Genomic DNA, 14,917 nt, shown 5'->3' on the forward strand with positions numbered 1-14,917 from the left:
GGAGTGCTGCAGGACTCATTTGTTACAGTGCTTAGATCTCACCTGCCATCAAAAAACCCCAGCAGTTCATAGTGACTAAATTCCGCAGGTCATCCATAAAAACAGCAGTCCCTGCTGGTACATACCACATATTTCAGGCCCTTTCTCAGTTCTGTTCCTTTGCTTCATCAGGAACTGTAAAATAATTTTTGTTAGACAAAACCAAAGCATAATTTATTTTGCATTTGAGTCTTTATTCTACAACACAAACAACATAAATAGTTTATACTTTTTGTTTTAAAATATTTCCATTTCAGAATTCAGTCAGAATAAAATATACACAAAATACAATTTGCAAGCCAGCTGACAGTGACTGCCCGACCACTGGACACCCAAGGACCATACAAAGCTAGCGGCACAACAGGACGCAGCGGACATAGGAAGGTGTTTTTCTAAAGAAGAGCAGAAAGGTAGAGGGAGGAAACATGGATGAGACCAAGGAATTGCAGCTAGGTATCAAATTAGCAGAAGGTAAACCCCATGTAAGCACTTGCTTGACAAGGTGATTTATAGTCTCTCTTAAAAAATATTATTGGCTCCTCCTGAATATACAGCTAGAGAGATTAAGTCCTGGGAATCATGTTTTGTGGTAAAATGCTTCCTGTGGCAGCCATCATCATGGAAATAAAATTTTATTTTTTTAATTTTCAAACAGGAAAAGCTTAGATCTTTGGTGAAATGGAGTGTTCACTCCCTTTGGCTTGCCTTCAGTTCTGGTTGAAGGGCCCATAGAAGTATGTTTGCAGTCTCATAAATAACGACCAAAAGTGGGGAGAGAAAAGAGGCAGAGAACAGAAAGTAGGAGGAACTGAAAGAAGGTGCTTGCTACTGTCATTGTGTACTTTTCAATCTCTTGCTCCCATCTGCGCCAGCAAACAACACGCAGTACAGGGCTCTGTCACCACCATGCTCTGCCATTCCTGGCTGTTTCCCCTTTGGTATTGAATCCTGCCTTCCCCTGCAGAGTAGGTGGCTCAGGAGCCACAGCCTGCTTATGGAGGTGGTATTTGTCCCTTGCTTTCACCTGTGTACCTGTGCCTCTCAGCTAGCTCAGTTCTCTCACTGCAGCTTGCTTCTTGTGAAAGCATGGCACTTCAGTGCAGCCCAGATGAACCAAATGCATGGATAGGAAACAGCCTTGGTGCTCCATGGTATTTAGATGAAATTTATGGAAGTACATAAACTACCTTTTGAAAAGTGGGATGTTGGGGTAAAAGGATTGAAATAGATCCTGTTGCCATGTTTCTTAACCAAAAATGCTTTCCATAAACCCTGATTCAATGTGGCAGTGGAGACTATGCAAACCTCAACCTGTGATTTTGCCAAAAACTGGAATTTGAGGGATCTGGTTCCACAGGCAAGCTCAGTACTGCATTAATCCAGGATCATACAGTGCAGCTCCACTAATAACCACAGAATTAGGGCATTTCTTCTTCCCTCTGGTTTTAGTTTTCAGCTGGGAGATCTCTGACCACTAAGTGAAAAGACTGGTGCATACTTAGGCCATGTGTGTTTTCATTTTTTATTTTTAAATATCCAGCACTGCATGTTTGGCAAAATCTGTCTGTTTAGTATATTAGTGTTACATATTAAGTATATGTTCTGAGGGGTATTAGTGGAAACAACAGAAAGAGGATATACGACTTCTTCCTTGCAGCTGTACAACTTCCTGGAGTCCCAGGTGTGTTGCTGGTGAGGGCCACTAAGAGACCCTTTAGTCATATCCCTATAGAAGCTCCACTCAAAATAGGGAGTTTCAGTGAAGAGGGATCACTAGCTGCCAGATGCTGTTATCTATATTGCATAAAATCCAACATTTGTGCTTCTGTGCTATGGTAACTTGGTCCTTCTATACTTACAAAATACAGTTAGGGTTTTTTTTTGTCATGTACACAGGTCTTTTCATAAATGACTGTAACTGGAGTAATGAGTAAGTAGCCTGCTTAAACATGATCTTAGTACAAAAGCGGGAAAAAAAAAGAGAGCAATTCCCTTTTTTTGTGAATTAAAAACAATTTATCACTGAGAAATGGCATGTCTAGAATGGATTGCTAAAGGTGACAATAGCCAAACCACACGCTCAGTTTCTCAATTGGCTTCTACACAGATGAGGAGGTAGGTAAAAAATAAAACACTTCAGCTTGTTTGGGTCAGCCTCCTACTGGATCTGTGCAAAAGCAAAGGTTCCAATTTTGCAGCACCGGGATGCATGGGACTATGTGCTGGTTCCTGTGGATTCTTCAAGTAGGAGCTGTATAGGGGACAGCAGCAGAATGGGTGATGCGAGGAACTGTACAGGACTTACCCTTTCCTGAGAATTTGTAAACCCGTATGTAGAGACTAAAGGATTCAAGGACCGAGTCCTGAGTAGTGAAGATGTCTAGGTACTTAACTTCCATTGATTTCAACAGCTTTGGCACTTTGTACCTTTCTTCACAGGTTAGGCCCACATTCAAAGTGCAGGCAGCACATGGAGCTGGACCTCTCTACTTGCTAGTTTGTTTGCTGCTCGGTTTCACGCCAGTGCTGTGCCAAGCTCTGAAGTGTCAATACCAACATTGAAATGCTGCTGTATCAAGTACAGATGATGATTACACACAGTAACGTAAGGTACTTAGAGGTGGGGGTTATATCTTTGGCGAGCGAGAATTTGTCAGTGAATTTAGGTTAATGTTTAGGTTTTAAAAAAACTTGAAGCTCAACCTGAAAGGCAAAGCACCTTACAAGTCACAGGTGTAAACTGTGCTTGGCCTTGGCATGAGCCAGCCATAGTGCTGAGGACATGAATTTTTTATCTGTGATAAGGCAAAAAACTGTTGCCTGTGCTTGAAGTTGTACAAGGAAAGTTTTGCCTAAATCTTTTCCTAGCAATTCTTTCCAGATGCTAAATTAAGTCAGTTATTCTCACATGAGTGTTTATCCCCAGGAAAATATTAAATCCGTATCTTAACATCTTAAGGACATGAAAGTATGTTAACCAAAAGGTAGTGGTGGTAATTCTATGGCTGATGAATGTTTAGAAAATGTACCAGAGTAACCGCGTTAACCAGTGCTGGTGTGATATAAGCACTTGGACAGCATGATAAACATATTACTAACGTGGATTGGCTCTCTGTAAATCTGCTGAATGCTCAGAATATGACAGCGACTGGAGCTACAGGTATCTGTAGATACACGCATCAATCATCTCATATGTCTGCATGTGTTCACAGTACGGAATAAAGTGCAAACACATGCAATGGCCTGAGATCATGTAAGCTGGGGTCAAACCTTGCTTCTGGTACGTAAGAGAAGGATCACTTTCTTGATGAGTGCTCTGCTTTTGTCCACTTTAAATATTTGCACAGTGATGAGCTATTTCATGTGCTTAAAGGTAGTTGATGATGGACAACAGCAACTTTCTCTGTTAGTGGTTGCCTACAAGATTTGAAAACGAGTGTCCTTGCCTCTGCTTGCTGCAGTGACCCTGAGGAGGGCAGTGTGAATTAGGCAAAGGCAGCAGAGGTGCAGCTCTGGTACCTGAGAAGGATGTCAAGCCACCAGAGTAAAGCTGCCAAGATGCTGCTGTTAGCTCATGCATTAGGTTATAGAGCTATAAGTGAGGATTTGAATGGGTTATATGTGTGAGAAAGACTTACATGTGTACAAGGGCTACTTTGTGCTGCTGACTGAGGTGCTTCCCCACTCACAAGTGGAAAGCAGAAAAGCTGCTGTAGCATGGACAGGTAGCTGGACATGACTGGGATGTTTGGGAATCCCCTCCTGAAGCTTATGACAGGCTGATGCCAGTCACCTTTTCCTGGGACTGTCCTGGCAGACTCCTCCTTTGGGCTAAAAGCTTGAGGTTGAAAGGTATCACGCTGGCAGCCATGAGGCATGAAACAGATTGCACAGACCTATGAAATAGTGACTTCACGCGTTTATTGTTCTACTTCTTTGGGGCTCGCTGATGTCTATGGCTAAACTAGCAAAAAAATTGCTGAGAATCCAATGAACTAACTCAATTTTTTTATTTGTTTATAATTTGAAGGTGCATCAGAAGGCTTCTACATCTCAGATAAATGGTTACTGAAGTGGCCCTGGGCTGCTCTCCTCACCTGCTTATCATTTAACACATAAAGAAAAGGAAGAGCAGCACATGCTGAATTTTGCTATGTAAAGCTTGCTGCTTCAAACCCCACACCCCTCCTTTTAAATCACGTTTCTGGAATTACTCAAAGTTACTCATGACCTCTTATGGAGGGGTGCTAATAAGAAGAGGCACTGAGGGTGACAATGGGCACTTGGTGCACAATTTGAAGGACAATGTTTAAAACAGGGCAACAGCAGTATAGCAAATCTACTCCTCATTTTCCAGTATGGTAGTTCTAGTGTAAATAGTTGAAATTAAATTATATTTTAGGTCAAGATGGTGGCTAATCAGATAATACTAGGTTATACTATTCATGACTTGAGAGAGGTGGTAGTGGTATTGTCACTCCTAGAGCTTTTTTTCTGTTTTGCAGAAGGATTTTGTATTGCAACCAGAACATATAACCATAGTGTTTCCTAGATACTAGGGTCTCTTCTGTAGTCCTGGGTGATTTCACCAGTACTGCTACCAATTTTAGTACCCCAACGTAATCTAGCGATTTTTTTTAGTTTTAGATCAGTACCACAAGGATCTGCATCCATTCATATAATTTATAATGAAAACCTGGGTTTCTTTAAATAATCAAAACCTGTTTTGCATATGGTTTATTATTCTGATTTCTGTTGTTGCCTAACTAATGTACTGCTTTAAAACCAGTTCTATATAGATGCCCAGTAAAAACTTGCACAAAAAATATAACCACTCTTTTACTCTACCTAAAGATGTATAAGAAGGACATGGCAACAGAACTCAAACTGTGCTACAACTCTCCCAGATACCAAAGGCTAATCTAACCGTCCCCGAGGAAGTATTTAAACTGTTGGGAGAAAACTGACAATTGAAAAAATTCTTGGTCATTTAAAAATTCAGTTTAGGTGGTACGAAAGAGTTGTTTTTATGGAACTTTTATGTCCTTTAAACAGTTTAGCAAAGAGAAGTTTCGAAAGAAAGGGAAACAGCATGACTGACACTACAGAAATTTATGGGACAAATATTCCCTGCACAAGTCTAACAGGTGACAAATGGAAAGTAGGCAACAGAGGGAAAAGGCAGGAGGATAGTGGCAGATTCTTTGTAAACACAGCAGTTTGGGTGATGGCTGTTCAGTGAAGCCTCTTGGCTCCCTTGGGTTTTCTAGGTTTAAGATGCTAAAAGCAGTTAGTTGTGCAAAATCCAGGCCTGATATAAAGAGATGACATTTTTAGAATGCTTTGGAGTGGGGACTGAAGCTGTATATTTAGTTGGTATGCACATTTTAAAATCTTGGGAGAACAGCATTAAGGGGGTCACCAAAGATTAAAAATCAACTTATTTTCAACAAGTTATTTCAACTCTGATCAACAAATTATGTGGCATGGGAGTTCCAGATGGAATGTCCCAGGGGCCGTGACATAACTTGTGCTGCAAGGTAACCCTTTGCTGTGTCTAGTGCGAAGAGCATCACATATGCATTTGACAACACAAGTCAATCCTTCCCCTTCTCCTCCCTCTTCCTAATAACAGCAAATTGCAGTAGTCCCTATAGGAGTGCTGCACAGAGGGGGATGAACCTCCACGAGGAGCAGCAGGTAAGAAATGGAAGAGAAACAGGAAAGACTTTCAGACTATTTTCCATCTTGCTTCAGCTCAATGTGAAATGATAGGCTACATTTAACAAAGGTGATAAGGGTGTTCCTGGTTACAGCAGCTCTATATAAGCAAACAAATTTCCAGTAGAATCATAGCCACAGTGTTGCTTAAACTGGAACACTTTATCCCTATTCTGCTTCGTTGAATGTTGCATACCGGCACATGCTGGTATTTACTCTGTGTTGTGTCTTCCCCACAGCTTCACAGGAAACACAAAACAAACTTCCCTTTTGCCCTTAGGGGGAATTTGACCTGTGAAAAAGTGGTCAGCTGTAGGCATAGCTGAAGAGGCAGCCAGGGTAGCACTGGAGAGAGGGCAGCTCGACAGTGCCATTTCTCTTCAAGCAATACTCCACAAGAGCAATGAAAAGGATCAATAGTCTGTGCTTGGTTCACCAGTTTTAGACCTGGAATACTTTAGCTACTCCAAATGTGACCAGACTTCAAAGGCTCTTCTTGGAGCAAAATCAATTTCCACTTTCTTTAGTAAGTGATGTATATGGGTACTATAATAGTCTTTAGTTGCCTATCCTCTCTCATGCTAATTTTTGAAGGGAAAATGTTATCCTAAAAAGTGTCATGTTTTTGCTTGTCATACAGCTCCATCTTTTTCCTGACTTGCATTTATTTATTTATTTAAGTTACATAGGCTTACTGACCTGGTTTGACATCCACATGACAGTTGCATTCACAGCTAATTGCAAGTGTGGAAGTTCTGCTGCAGTTTCTTGTGGCTCCCACTGTCGCAAATTTGAATTAAAATGAAGGGTACTGAAATCTATCACCCCTTCAGGTACCAGCCTGACTTACTGGTAGTTTCTGGGTTCTGGGGCCATGCCAGACACTTGGACAGACTCATGTTTTGCCTCCTTTGCTAGTGTGAGCGAGGAACACACAATCTCAAGTGGATGACATAAATCAACAAGCTCGTTGTTTCTTAATTTACGACCAACAAATAGGCAACTAATGAACCCCAAATACTTCTTTGCTGTATACCTTGAATGCCTTTTGCCCTTTGCAACAGAGCACTGCTTGGTTTAAATGATGATATCGTAAACTCGCCCCACTCTTCCCAGCCATTCCCGTACTGCCTGGCGGACACGGATATCTGTCACATGGCAAGTCAGCTGGCTGATACAGGGGAACACTGCTGGCTGCAGGGCTGTGAAAGTTTGGTCTGGCAGGGCCTGAATCTGGTTGAGAACTGTCAGCACCATGTTGGTCCATGCCTATAAATAAGTTGGACAGAAAGAAAAGACTCTTTAGAAGACCTTTCTAAACAGATGAGCCCATTGGTTGAGGCACAAAATAAGATATCTAGTGGCTACAGCCTCATGAAGAGGACTGAGTAATGCCAGCATATTCATTTAATGTTCACTGTGTATTCCTAATTCACATTCAGTACCATAAGTAATTGTTTGACTTTGTATTGCAAGTATCATGCTCAGCCTTCATCACTTTTTTTTTTGTCCCACAGTGAACAAAGTCTGTCAAGTTTGATGCTTTCACTGATTTGTTCACTTGGACATGCAAGCAGCAAGTTTCTGTTTAGCAACAGAGCCCACTATTTCGGCTCTGGAATTAACAAAAAAACCTCAAGTACAAAAACATTGTGACAAGGAGCATGCTGTTTTCAAAAGCTTTAAGGGGGCTAGAGCCCTCAGCAGTAAGCAATGAGTTTGCTGTAGGTTACTAGTTCTTAAGATTAAGTGCAGCTTTGACCCAAGTCACAGAAACACTCTTGAAAGTTGAACTAGTATATATATGCCTGATAACACTTCCCTAAAGACCAACTTTATTTTAATAGGACAGAATCAGGTTTTTATCAGTACCAGCTGCTGCAAGATTCAGTGCTCATCATGAGGACTTCTTTATATAAAAAGGCATTTAATGAAAAGATTATAATAAAATCAATTAAAAATATGTATAGGTATATTTTTATTTATTGTTATTATTATTAGCATTCCACAAGAATGTCCTACCTGTATCTGGGCCTCAGCATCCCTAACAGATATATTCAAGGAGCTGACTGTAGATCCTGAGCGTGGTCTCTTCTCTTGTCTCAGGATCTCTGGACCAGCACTGAATGAATGCCTCATTTGACCTTGATCTATAAGATGTTGTGGCCGCTGGAGTACGGGTGAATCTGGCCCTCTTGAACCCAGGAGCTCCCCTTTCTTCTCCACTTTGATCTCTTTGGTGAAGGATGTCATGGCCTGTTGCTGCTTTCTCTTCTTGTATTCTGTCATGAGCTTGGAGATGGTTTTGTCAGTGGCTATAGTGTAGATCTTGTTGCCAGCACTCTCCCACCATTCTTTTTTCTTGGTTTGCTCTTTTTTCTCTGGTTTAGGACTTAAGGGTGGGGGGAGCAGCAACATTTCTCCACTTCCTCCTCGAGGTGTCAGGCTGTCTCCCAGTTGGTCCCTGATTTGACTGCGGTCATCTTCTGATGGTGTGTCCTTTCCAGATAGCCCTCCAGTCGATGGGGTGGAGGTTTCTGAGTAAAAAGATGGTAAAATGAAGAAGGAGTCACCTTTGAATACTGGAGGCTCCTCTACATTATTCTCCAGGTCCAGATGCATCTGGATATAGTTGTTGCACAGTTCCATGCAGAGCTTATGAAGCCGCTTGATTAGCCACCCCCAGTCTGCATTGCTGACGGGTTGCACGCTCAGAGATGGTATACGAGCCCTCCACTGCCTCTTCTCCTTCCCTCGGGGGGGACTGACCTGGGCAGTCTCTTCAAAAATGTCTTCATCTTCTGAAGAACACTGTTGTGATGAGTCTGTGCTTCTCTCATCATCTTCAAAGAGGATCTTTTTCACTTGCTCTGCAGTGATGTTCTCCTGGTTTGTCAGGATTGCACAGACCAAGGCATGGAAGTAGATGTTGAAGCTCATTGCCGACTGTCGATACAAGTTGGCAGCTCCACTTATGCCAGATACTTTTTTCAGCAAACACTTCAAACCAGGTCTCGTGTCAAACTCTCTGGCTGTTCTGTAGGAGTCCAGCAGTAAGTCAAAGATGACAGCCAGGTTTTGCATGGAGATGTACCTGAGAAAACCAGCCAACTTGTTTTCTGGTACTTGTATTGTCATTTTCTCCTCCAAGTTAGAAGGGGCTTTCACGAATTCTTCCAGTAAGATGTCATATAAATTCTGGAGCAGTACTTGGTGGGACAGCAAGCTCACCACTATCGTCCTGAAAGGAATACTTGGTAAACCAAGCATAGGAAGGAAAAAATCACAGAATATTAAAGCGGTGCATTGTGCTTTCACTAGGAGTACAGAACTACTTTATATTGTAGAATCTAAAACAAAAAGTGCAAATGAAAGGCCAAATTTTCACAGCCTTGTTACAAAAGAAGTGGAGAAAGATAAAGCGGTCTAGAATGGTCTTTCAGCTACTCTTTCAAATATTTTCCTAAAAGGGAAGACTCTTGGATTGGTTTAAGCAAAAATTGTCCACAGCAAGCACGCTAATGGCACTTGTGTAGAGATGGTATTAAAACAAAACTCTATTATGATTTTTGTCCTTTTCTCCAGTGTCTGACACTGAGGGATTAAATATTCTGGGTTTTAGTTTTCTGGCAGCTGCAAGTGTGCTCAATATTTCAGCCTGCTATAACTGAAGGACTCGTCAACACAAAAGTTACCCTTCCACCAACATGTCAGACAACCTTAACCTTGCCATGATAAATTGAAGCCAAAACTAGTTTACTATTTGGTTTCCATTTCCACTAATGCCAAGAGTATTTCTTAAAATAAACCTCAAAGAGCCAACCAACCAATAAATAAACATGTACAGAAACAGCAGCAGTGCAATGCAGCATGCAAACAAGCTGAAGTCTGGCTGAAGGCACATGTTTGCTCTTAAGACCAACTTGAACACTGAGAAGCTAGCATGGAAATATCTACTCCTAACCCTGTTTCTCACATATAATATTCTTAGCTGTACTCCTGTTACAGACATGCTGGGAGTTGTTCTAGCCCTCACTCATATTTGATTTGCACAGGGGACCCAGGAATGGCAAATTCCTCCAACAGAAGTTTTCAGGTCATTCACCAGTAAATAATACTGAGAGGCTTACAGGCAAGTAAGGCTTGGAAGAAAGGGTGGACACGATTGTTGTTTGGTATCTCATGGATTTAAAATTATAAAGTATGGAACCTATCTTAAGGCCTTTAAATAAAAGTCTTTGCATAAGACTGCAGTGGCTATGTTTTAAATGGAGCAGATACATACAGCAATACTTGTTTTGATGTATGATGGGTTGTGTTTTAATTTGCATGGCTATCGAGTGAGGAAAAGATTTTTCAGTTTGCTTGCAATATTGAAGTTTTAGGTCTAAGTTAAAGCAAATCTTCATGTAACATGGGAAGTTCAGTCGTAGACCTTTAATATTTTTTGTTGCAAAAATTATTCCCCTTTCATTAAACAGCTTTCAAAAGTGTTTGGGAACACCAAAACAAGAAGTCTAATTTTAATTTTTTTTTTTTTTAAGAAATCATATCAAAACTCGGCTTTGAGAATGAAACATTGAAAAAAAAGTTCAGACTGTTCTTCTCAGTTTAAGTTACTCATGTCAGTTCGCTTACTATGACACAGCTGTCAGTGCTGATATGTGGGTAAAATTTATCTCACAGTGCTAAAATCTTGATGATTAACACATATAATGGTGCTCTTTATGGGGAAGTAGTTTTCTGCTGTAAAAATCATTAGAGGCTCTGACTCAGAAAAGCTCTTAAGAGCACGTATAAAGTTAAATGAGAGCTTGCAGTGATTTCAAGCAACTAATCCTGTTTCAAAAGCATGGTCAGTAATGAAGGAGATCTGCTTTCCTTGTAATAGCCAAAAAAGCAATTTACAAGGACAGTGTAAAGTACTGCTCAATCCCAAAACAAACTAGTACAGCAATATAGGTGAAAACACAGTGTCAAAGCTGGTTAAGGATAGTATTTTCTTATTCTCCAAAGTTTCAAAATGAAATATATGATTATTTTTTAGGAAGAAGAAAAGCTCCCTTACCCCAGCTTCCTGTGAAACGATGCAGCATTAAGGAAACAAAAGCAAAAGGGAGAAGAGAAACCCTGCTAAGGTTAAAGTAAAACTTTTGAAAGGCCACAGTTACTAGCATGCATGACTGGCATATTACTGCACTGCTGTAGCAAATAATAAGAAAAACAGTGGCACAGTCAACTTTTGAGCTATGTTTTGGTGAAAAAATTAGTATTGCTGGGGTAACGCTTACTGGCATATATACTTTTTGCAGTTGTTTAGACAAAGCGCAGTGTGAGAGCATTCAGAGTTTGTAGTAATTGCAAGCTTTATACATTTATTTATCTAAAGATAAGCAAGACCCACACTACCTTTACAAACAGAGCCTGTTAGATTGCATGGCCTTGTGCGCTGTGAGAGGTGAGTATTCCAGTCTTTCGCTTTGCTTTCATTATAACAAGATGAATAATCTGCTAACCTTTGAATAAAGCAGATATTTTCCCACCACAAAGGAAGGGTTTAGACTGTGATCTTAAGCTTTCTTTGTCTCTGCACAGGGCCCTGTGCTCTGAAGGCAAGGAGAAAGAGCACGTGCTCTCAGGGGAAACTTCTATACAGCTGTGTAAGAACAGAGACATCTTCCAGTTCAGCCAAAGAAGAACCATCACATTCTGCCTCCTTGTTGCAAGCAATAGTTTAGATTTGAATGAGACTGCCTGAAGTGGTACAGAAGTAGGTTTGGTATTTTGTAAAAGACAATTTCATGCCATGTATTTTATACCTCGCAATACAAACACAAACCCTGAATGCAGAATTCTGATTCTTGGCTCTACTGATGTTACAGCAGTTGTTTAAAGAACCGAGTGCAAGCAAAAAGAAATATTCTTTGACGGGATCAGATTGTCATGCAAATGCATGAATTTCTGAGGCGGTAACATAATGGAAGGACTTCCACAAAAATAAAGTGCCAAGCAAAATCAATATTCCCTAGCTCAATATGTTGACAGTTTTTCACAGCTTTGGATGTGGTCTCTTCAATTTATACTGTTCCAGCTTATCCATTAACTTTTTTCACCTTCTTAATTGAGTAATACTGAATTTAAAAGACCATTAGTGAAGCAGACATTGCATTTGCAAGGTATCATTACAAACATAACAGTGTCACAAAACCTAATTTGATCAGAGTATTCATTTCTTTTTATGAGCTCTAGGGAGAGGTATAGTTTGCCAGGCTCAGTTCACATCTCTGTGTGGAAATATTTTTATCTTACTTTTAATGACATAGTATTTTCCTGAGAAGATACTTTACCTTCTCTGGCTATGCCCATTTGGTTTCTTATCTGGTGGCAGGTCAATGATGAGCACACATGACTGGGCATGTTCAAACCCTTCCTTGTTGCTAGGAGTCTTTGGGGAGCACTGAGTCTCCAGCATGAAGACCTAGAAAACAACAAGTTACATAAAACAGTCAGTTTAGCACTTGCACTGGGTCCTTGGGGGCACTCGAAAATAGGATTCCCTTCATTGCAAAAATCTGTCATACTGAATTATTTTATAGTGATAGAGAGAATGCAAGGTATCCCCCAAGGCAGACCTTCCTTCCCTGGAGCGTGCTGGTTTGGTAAAACAGCCTAAGAGCAATGGGCTACCTCCAGAAATCCATAGAGCACAGGGCAAAGGACAGACATATTTTCCTTTGAACTTGTATAAGGCATAGTACCAAAAGCCAAAACAAGCTTTCTGCTGCCTGTACACTACTATAGAAAATATCAAGTATAGTGGAGACAAGGACCTGTTTGCATAGTTAGCCCTGTTGCACCTAGAAAGGCTGGTTGTCAGAAGGATTATTTTCAGCCATTAAGATACAGAAATCTAATATGCAATTCTGTGGGGGTGTGTCGTGGTTTAACCATAGTCAGCAACTGACACACAGCCACTCCTTACCACACCCCACACCTATCCCTCTCAAGGATGGGGAGGAGAATCAGGGAAAAGAAAAGGTAAAACCCACAGGTTGAAATAAAAACGGTTTAATAATTTAAATAAAATATAGTAATAACAACAACCACCACCACCACAAAAAGAGAGGCAACAAAAAAAAAAGAGAGAGAAATGAACTTGCATAGTACAGTTGCTCATCACCCACTGACCAAAGCTCAGTCTGTTCCTGAGCAGTGATCAGCCCCTTCCTGCCAACTCCCCCCATTTACATGCTAAGCATGACAATCTATGGTATGGAATATCCCTTAGGTTGGTTTCCATCAGCTGTCCCCCTGAGCTTCTTGTGCATCTCCTCATTGGCAGAGCATGGGAATCTGAAGAGTCCTTGACTTAACCACTGCTTAGCAACAAGTAAAACATCAGTGTGTTATCAACATTATTCTCACACTAAATTCAAACCACAGCACTCTACCAGCTACTAGGAAGAAAATTAACTCCATCCCAGCCAACACCAGGACAGTGGGAAATGGGGAGACAACTCTCAGTTGCTGTAGCTTTGTTTTGTAGCTTCATAGTTGCAGTAAATTCCCTCTGAGAAGGACTTGGGGAGTGCCACTGATAGTGTCTACAAGAAAAGTATAAATGTCACATTCCCTGCTTTCTTAAGTTCTGCATCTTTAAAACTTAATTTAAAACATTTTTTTCTATTCGAAAAATGTCTGCCACTGCCACATTATTTGTGATCACCAATCCTGGTCTGTGTGTTTCAGATTTTCAAGCAGCATCAGGGTATGATTTTTTAAGTCAGAAATTGATACCAAACATCTGTTAGCTGTTTTAATCAAGGTGCTTTCCCATGCTGAAGTTGTCATACAGTATTTACAGTTTTATGGTTCCCCACAGGTCATTAAGTTCAGTCTTCTGTATTTCAAAGAACTTGTTTCATATAACTACTTTCATAAAATGAATAACCTCCACTGTAGTCAAAAGGACCCTAAGAAAGTTGTCTCAAAGTCTGCTTTGCTAATGAGGAGTTAGTTGTGAGTTTTAAATAATTTTTAAATATCACCATTATCCTCTAATTCCCAGCAACTCTTTTTCTTCTCTGCAACCTATATCTAGATATTTATAGAGAAAAAAAATCTGCATTTCTCTATAAACTCTGCTTTGATAGGTTAAACAAATCTTGTTTTCCTAGTTTCATATCCCCATCTCTGTTTTAGCACATTTTTTGTCCTTTGACTTTATCGTTCTTTAACAGAGTAAACAGAAATGAATTGACATTCTAGATGGGGATTCACGGTAACGTTCTGTTCCTCTATCAGAAAGGTTTCCACTGATGTACCCTAATGCTGCTAATTACACAATAATCTCATCATCAGTTTTCCTCAGGTATTCATGCATCTTTCCCCACTCTAGGCATTCCTAATCCCTATTTACAGGGGGACAGTTTTTAAGTTTTATTTTCCTGGTTTTTATTATTTTTTCTGAATACTGCTGTTAAATAAATAAATGTTAGTCTGGTGATGAGGAAGTCTTTGCCTGTAGGGTTTGTGAGGAAGGTGGTGGCAAAAATTTACTTTCATAAAGTAAACCTCCAACTTTAAAAGGTTCTCTGACTTGCCCTGAAACATCCATCAGTACCTGTTGTGCCATGGCTCTGATTCTCCAGTATTCCGCTTCAGCACTTGGCGAGAGGGAGGGGGCTGCCACCTTCACTTCACAGGCATCTCCACTAAAGCTTTCAGAACCACTGTGGAAATAGCCCAACAGGTTCTATAGAGAGACACAACATCAGACTTTCACTGTGCGTTAAAGAAATCAGTGGCTGTAGCGATGTCCAGCCTGTTTGTGTGAAATACAAGATTCAGAGTGACCTGTCCCATTACCATCAACTGGTCACCTGCTATTTAGCAATTTAATACATCCAATGTAAAGGCACTACAGCTTCTTATGTACTCTGGCCTGCGATGACTTAACAGGATGTTTTGTTTACAAGACAGCCAGTGAGCCGAAAACTAATCTATATGAAGCATGCAGCTGCAGGGTTAAGTAAGCAACATTGTCTTCTCTCTAGTTTTAGTCAATCCAGAGGAAGAAATGGATCAAAAGGGAAGTTTTCACCTACTGAACTCTTCTGATTTCATGTTGGCAAGGCAATTTAAAATAAGTCTGTTA

General features: G+C 40.5%; 1 protein-coding gene across 4 annotated transcripts in view; it reads right to left on the minus strand.

Annotated features, from left to right (window-relative positions):
* Positions 1-212: 212 nt before the first annotated feature.
* ARFGEF3 (ARFGEF family member 3) overlaps positions 213-14,917 on the minus strand; it is a 90,504-nt gene continuing 75,799 nt past the window's right edge. For 2 of the 4 annotated variants that reach the window (XM_027720994.2, XM_027721012.2), the window contains 5 exons: positions 14,384-14,515; positions 12,108-12,238; positions 10,829-10,837; positions 7,783-9,013; positions 213-7,029 (listed from right to left, as the gene is read on the minus strand). In XM_027720994.2, the coding sequence (XP_027576795.1) occupies positions 6,838-7,029; positions 7,783-9,013; positions 10,829-10,837; positions 12,108-12,238; positions 14,384-14,515 (1,695 nt within the window). In that variant the 3' untranslated portion in view covers positions 213-6,837. The remainder of the gene's footprint in view (positions 7,030-7,782; positions 9,014-10,828; positions 10,838-12,107; positions 12,239-14,383; positions 14,516-14,917) is intronic. The other 2 variants (XM_027721018.2, XM_027721003.2) reach the window with 1 other exon arrangement.

This window comes from Pipra filicauda, unplaced genomic scaffold, assembly GCF_003945595.2.
Source record: "Pipra filicauda isolate LSUMZ 115617 unplaced genomic scaffold, ASM394559v2 scaffold376_size704792_pilon, whole genome shotgun sequence".
Taxonomy (NCBI): domain Eukaryota; kingdom Metazoa; phylum Chordata; class Aves; order Passeriformes; family Pipridae; genus Pipra; species Pipra filicauda.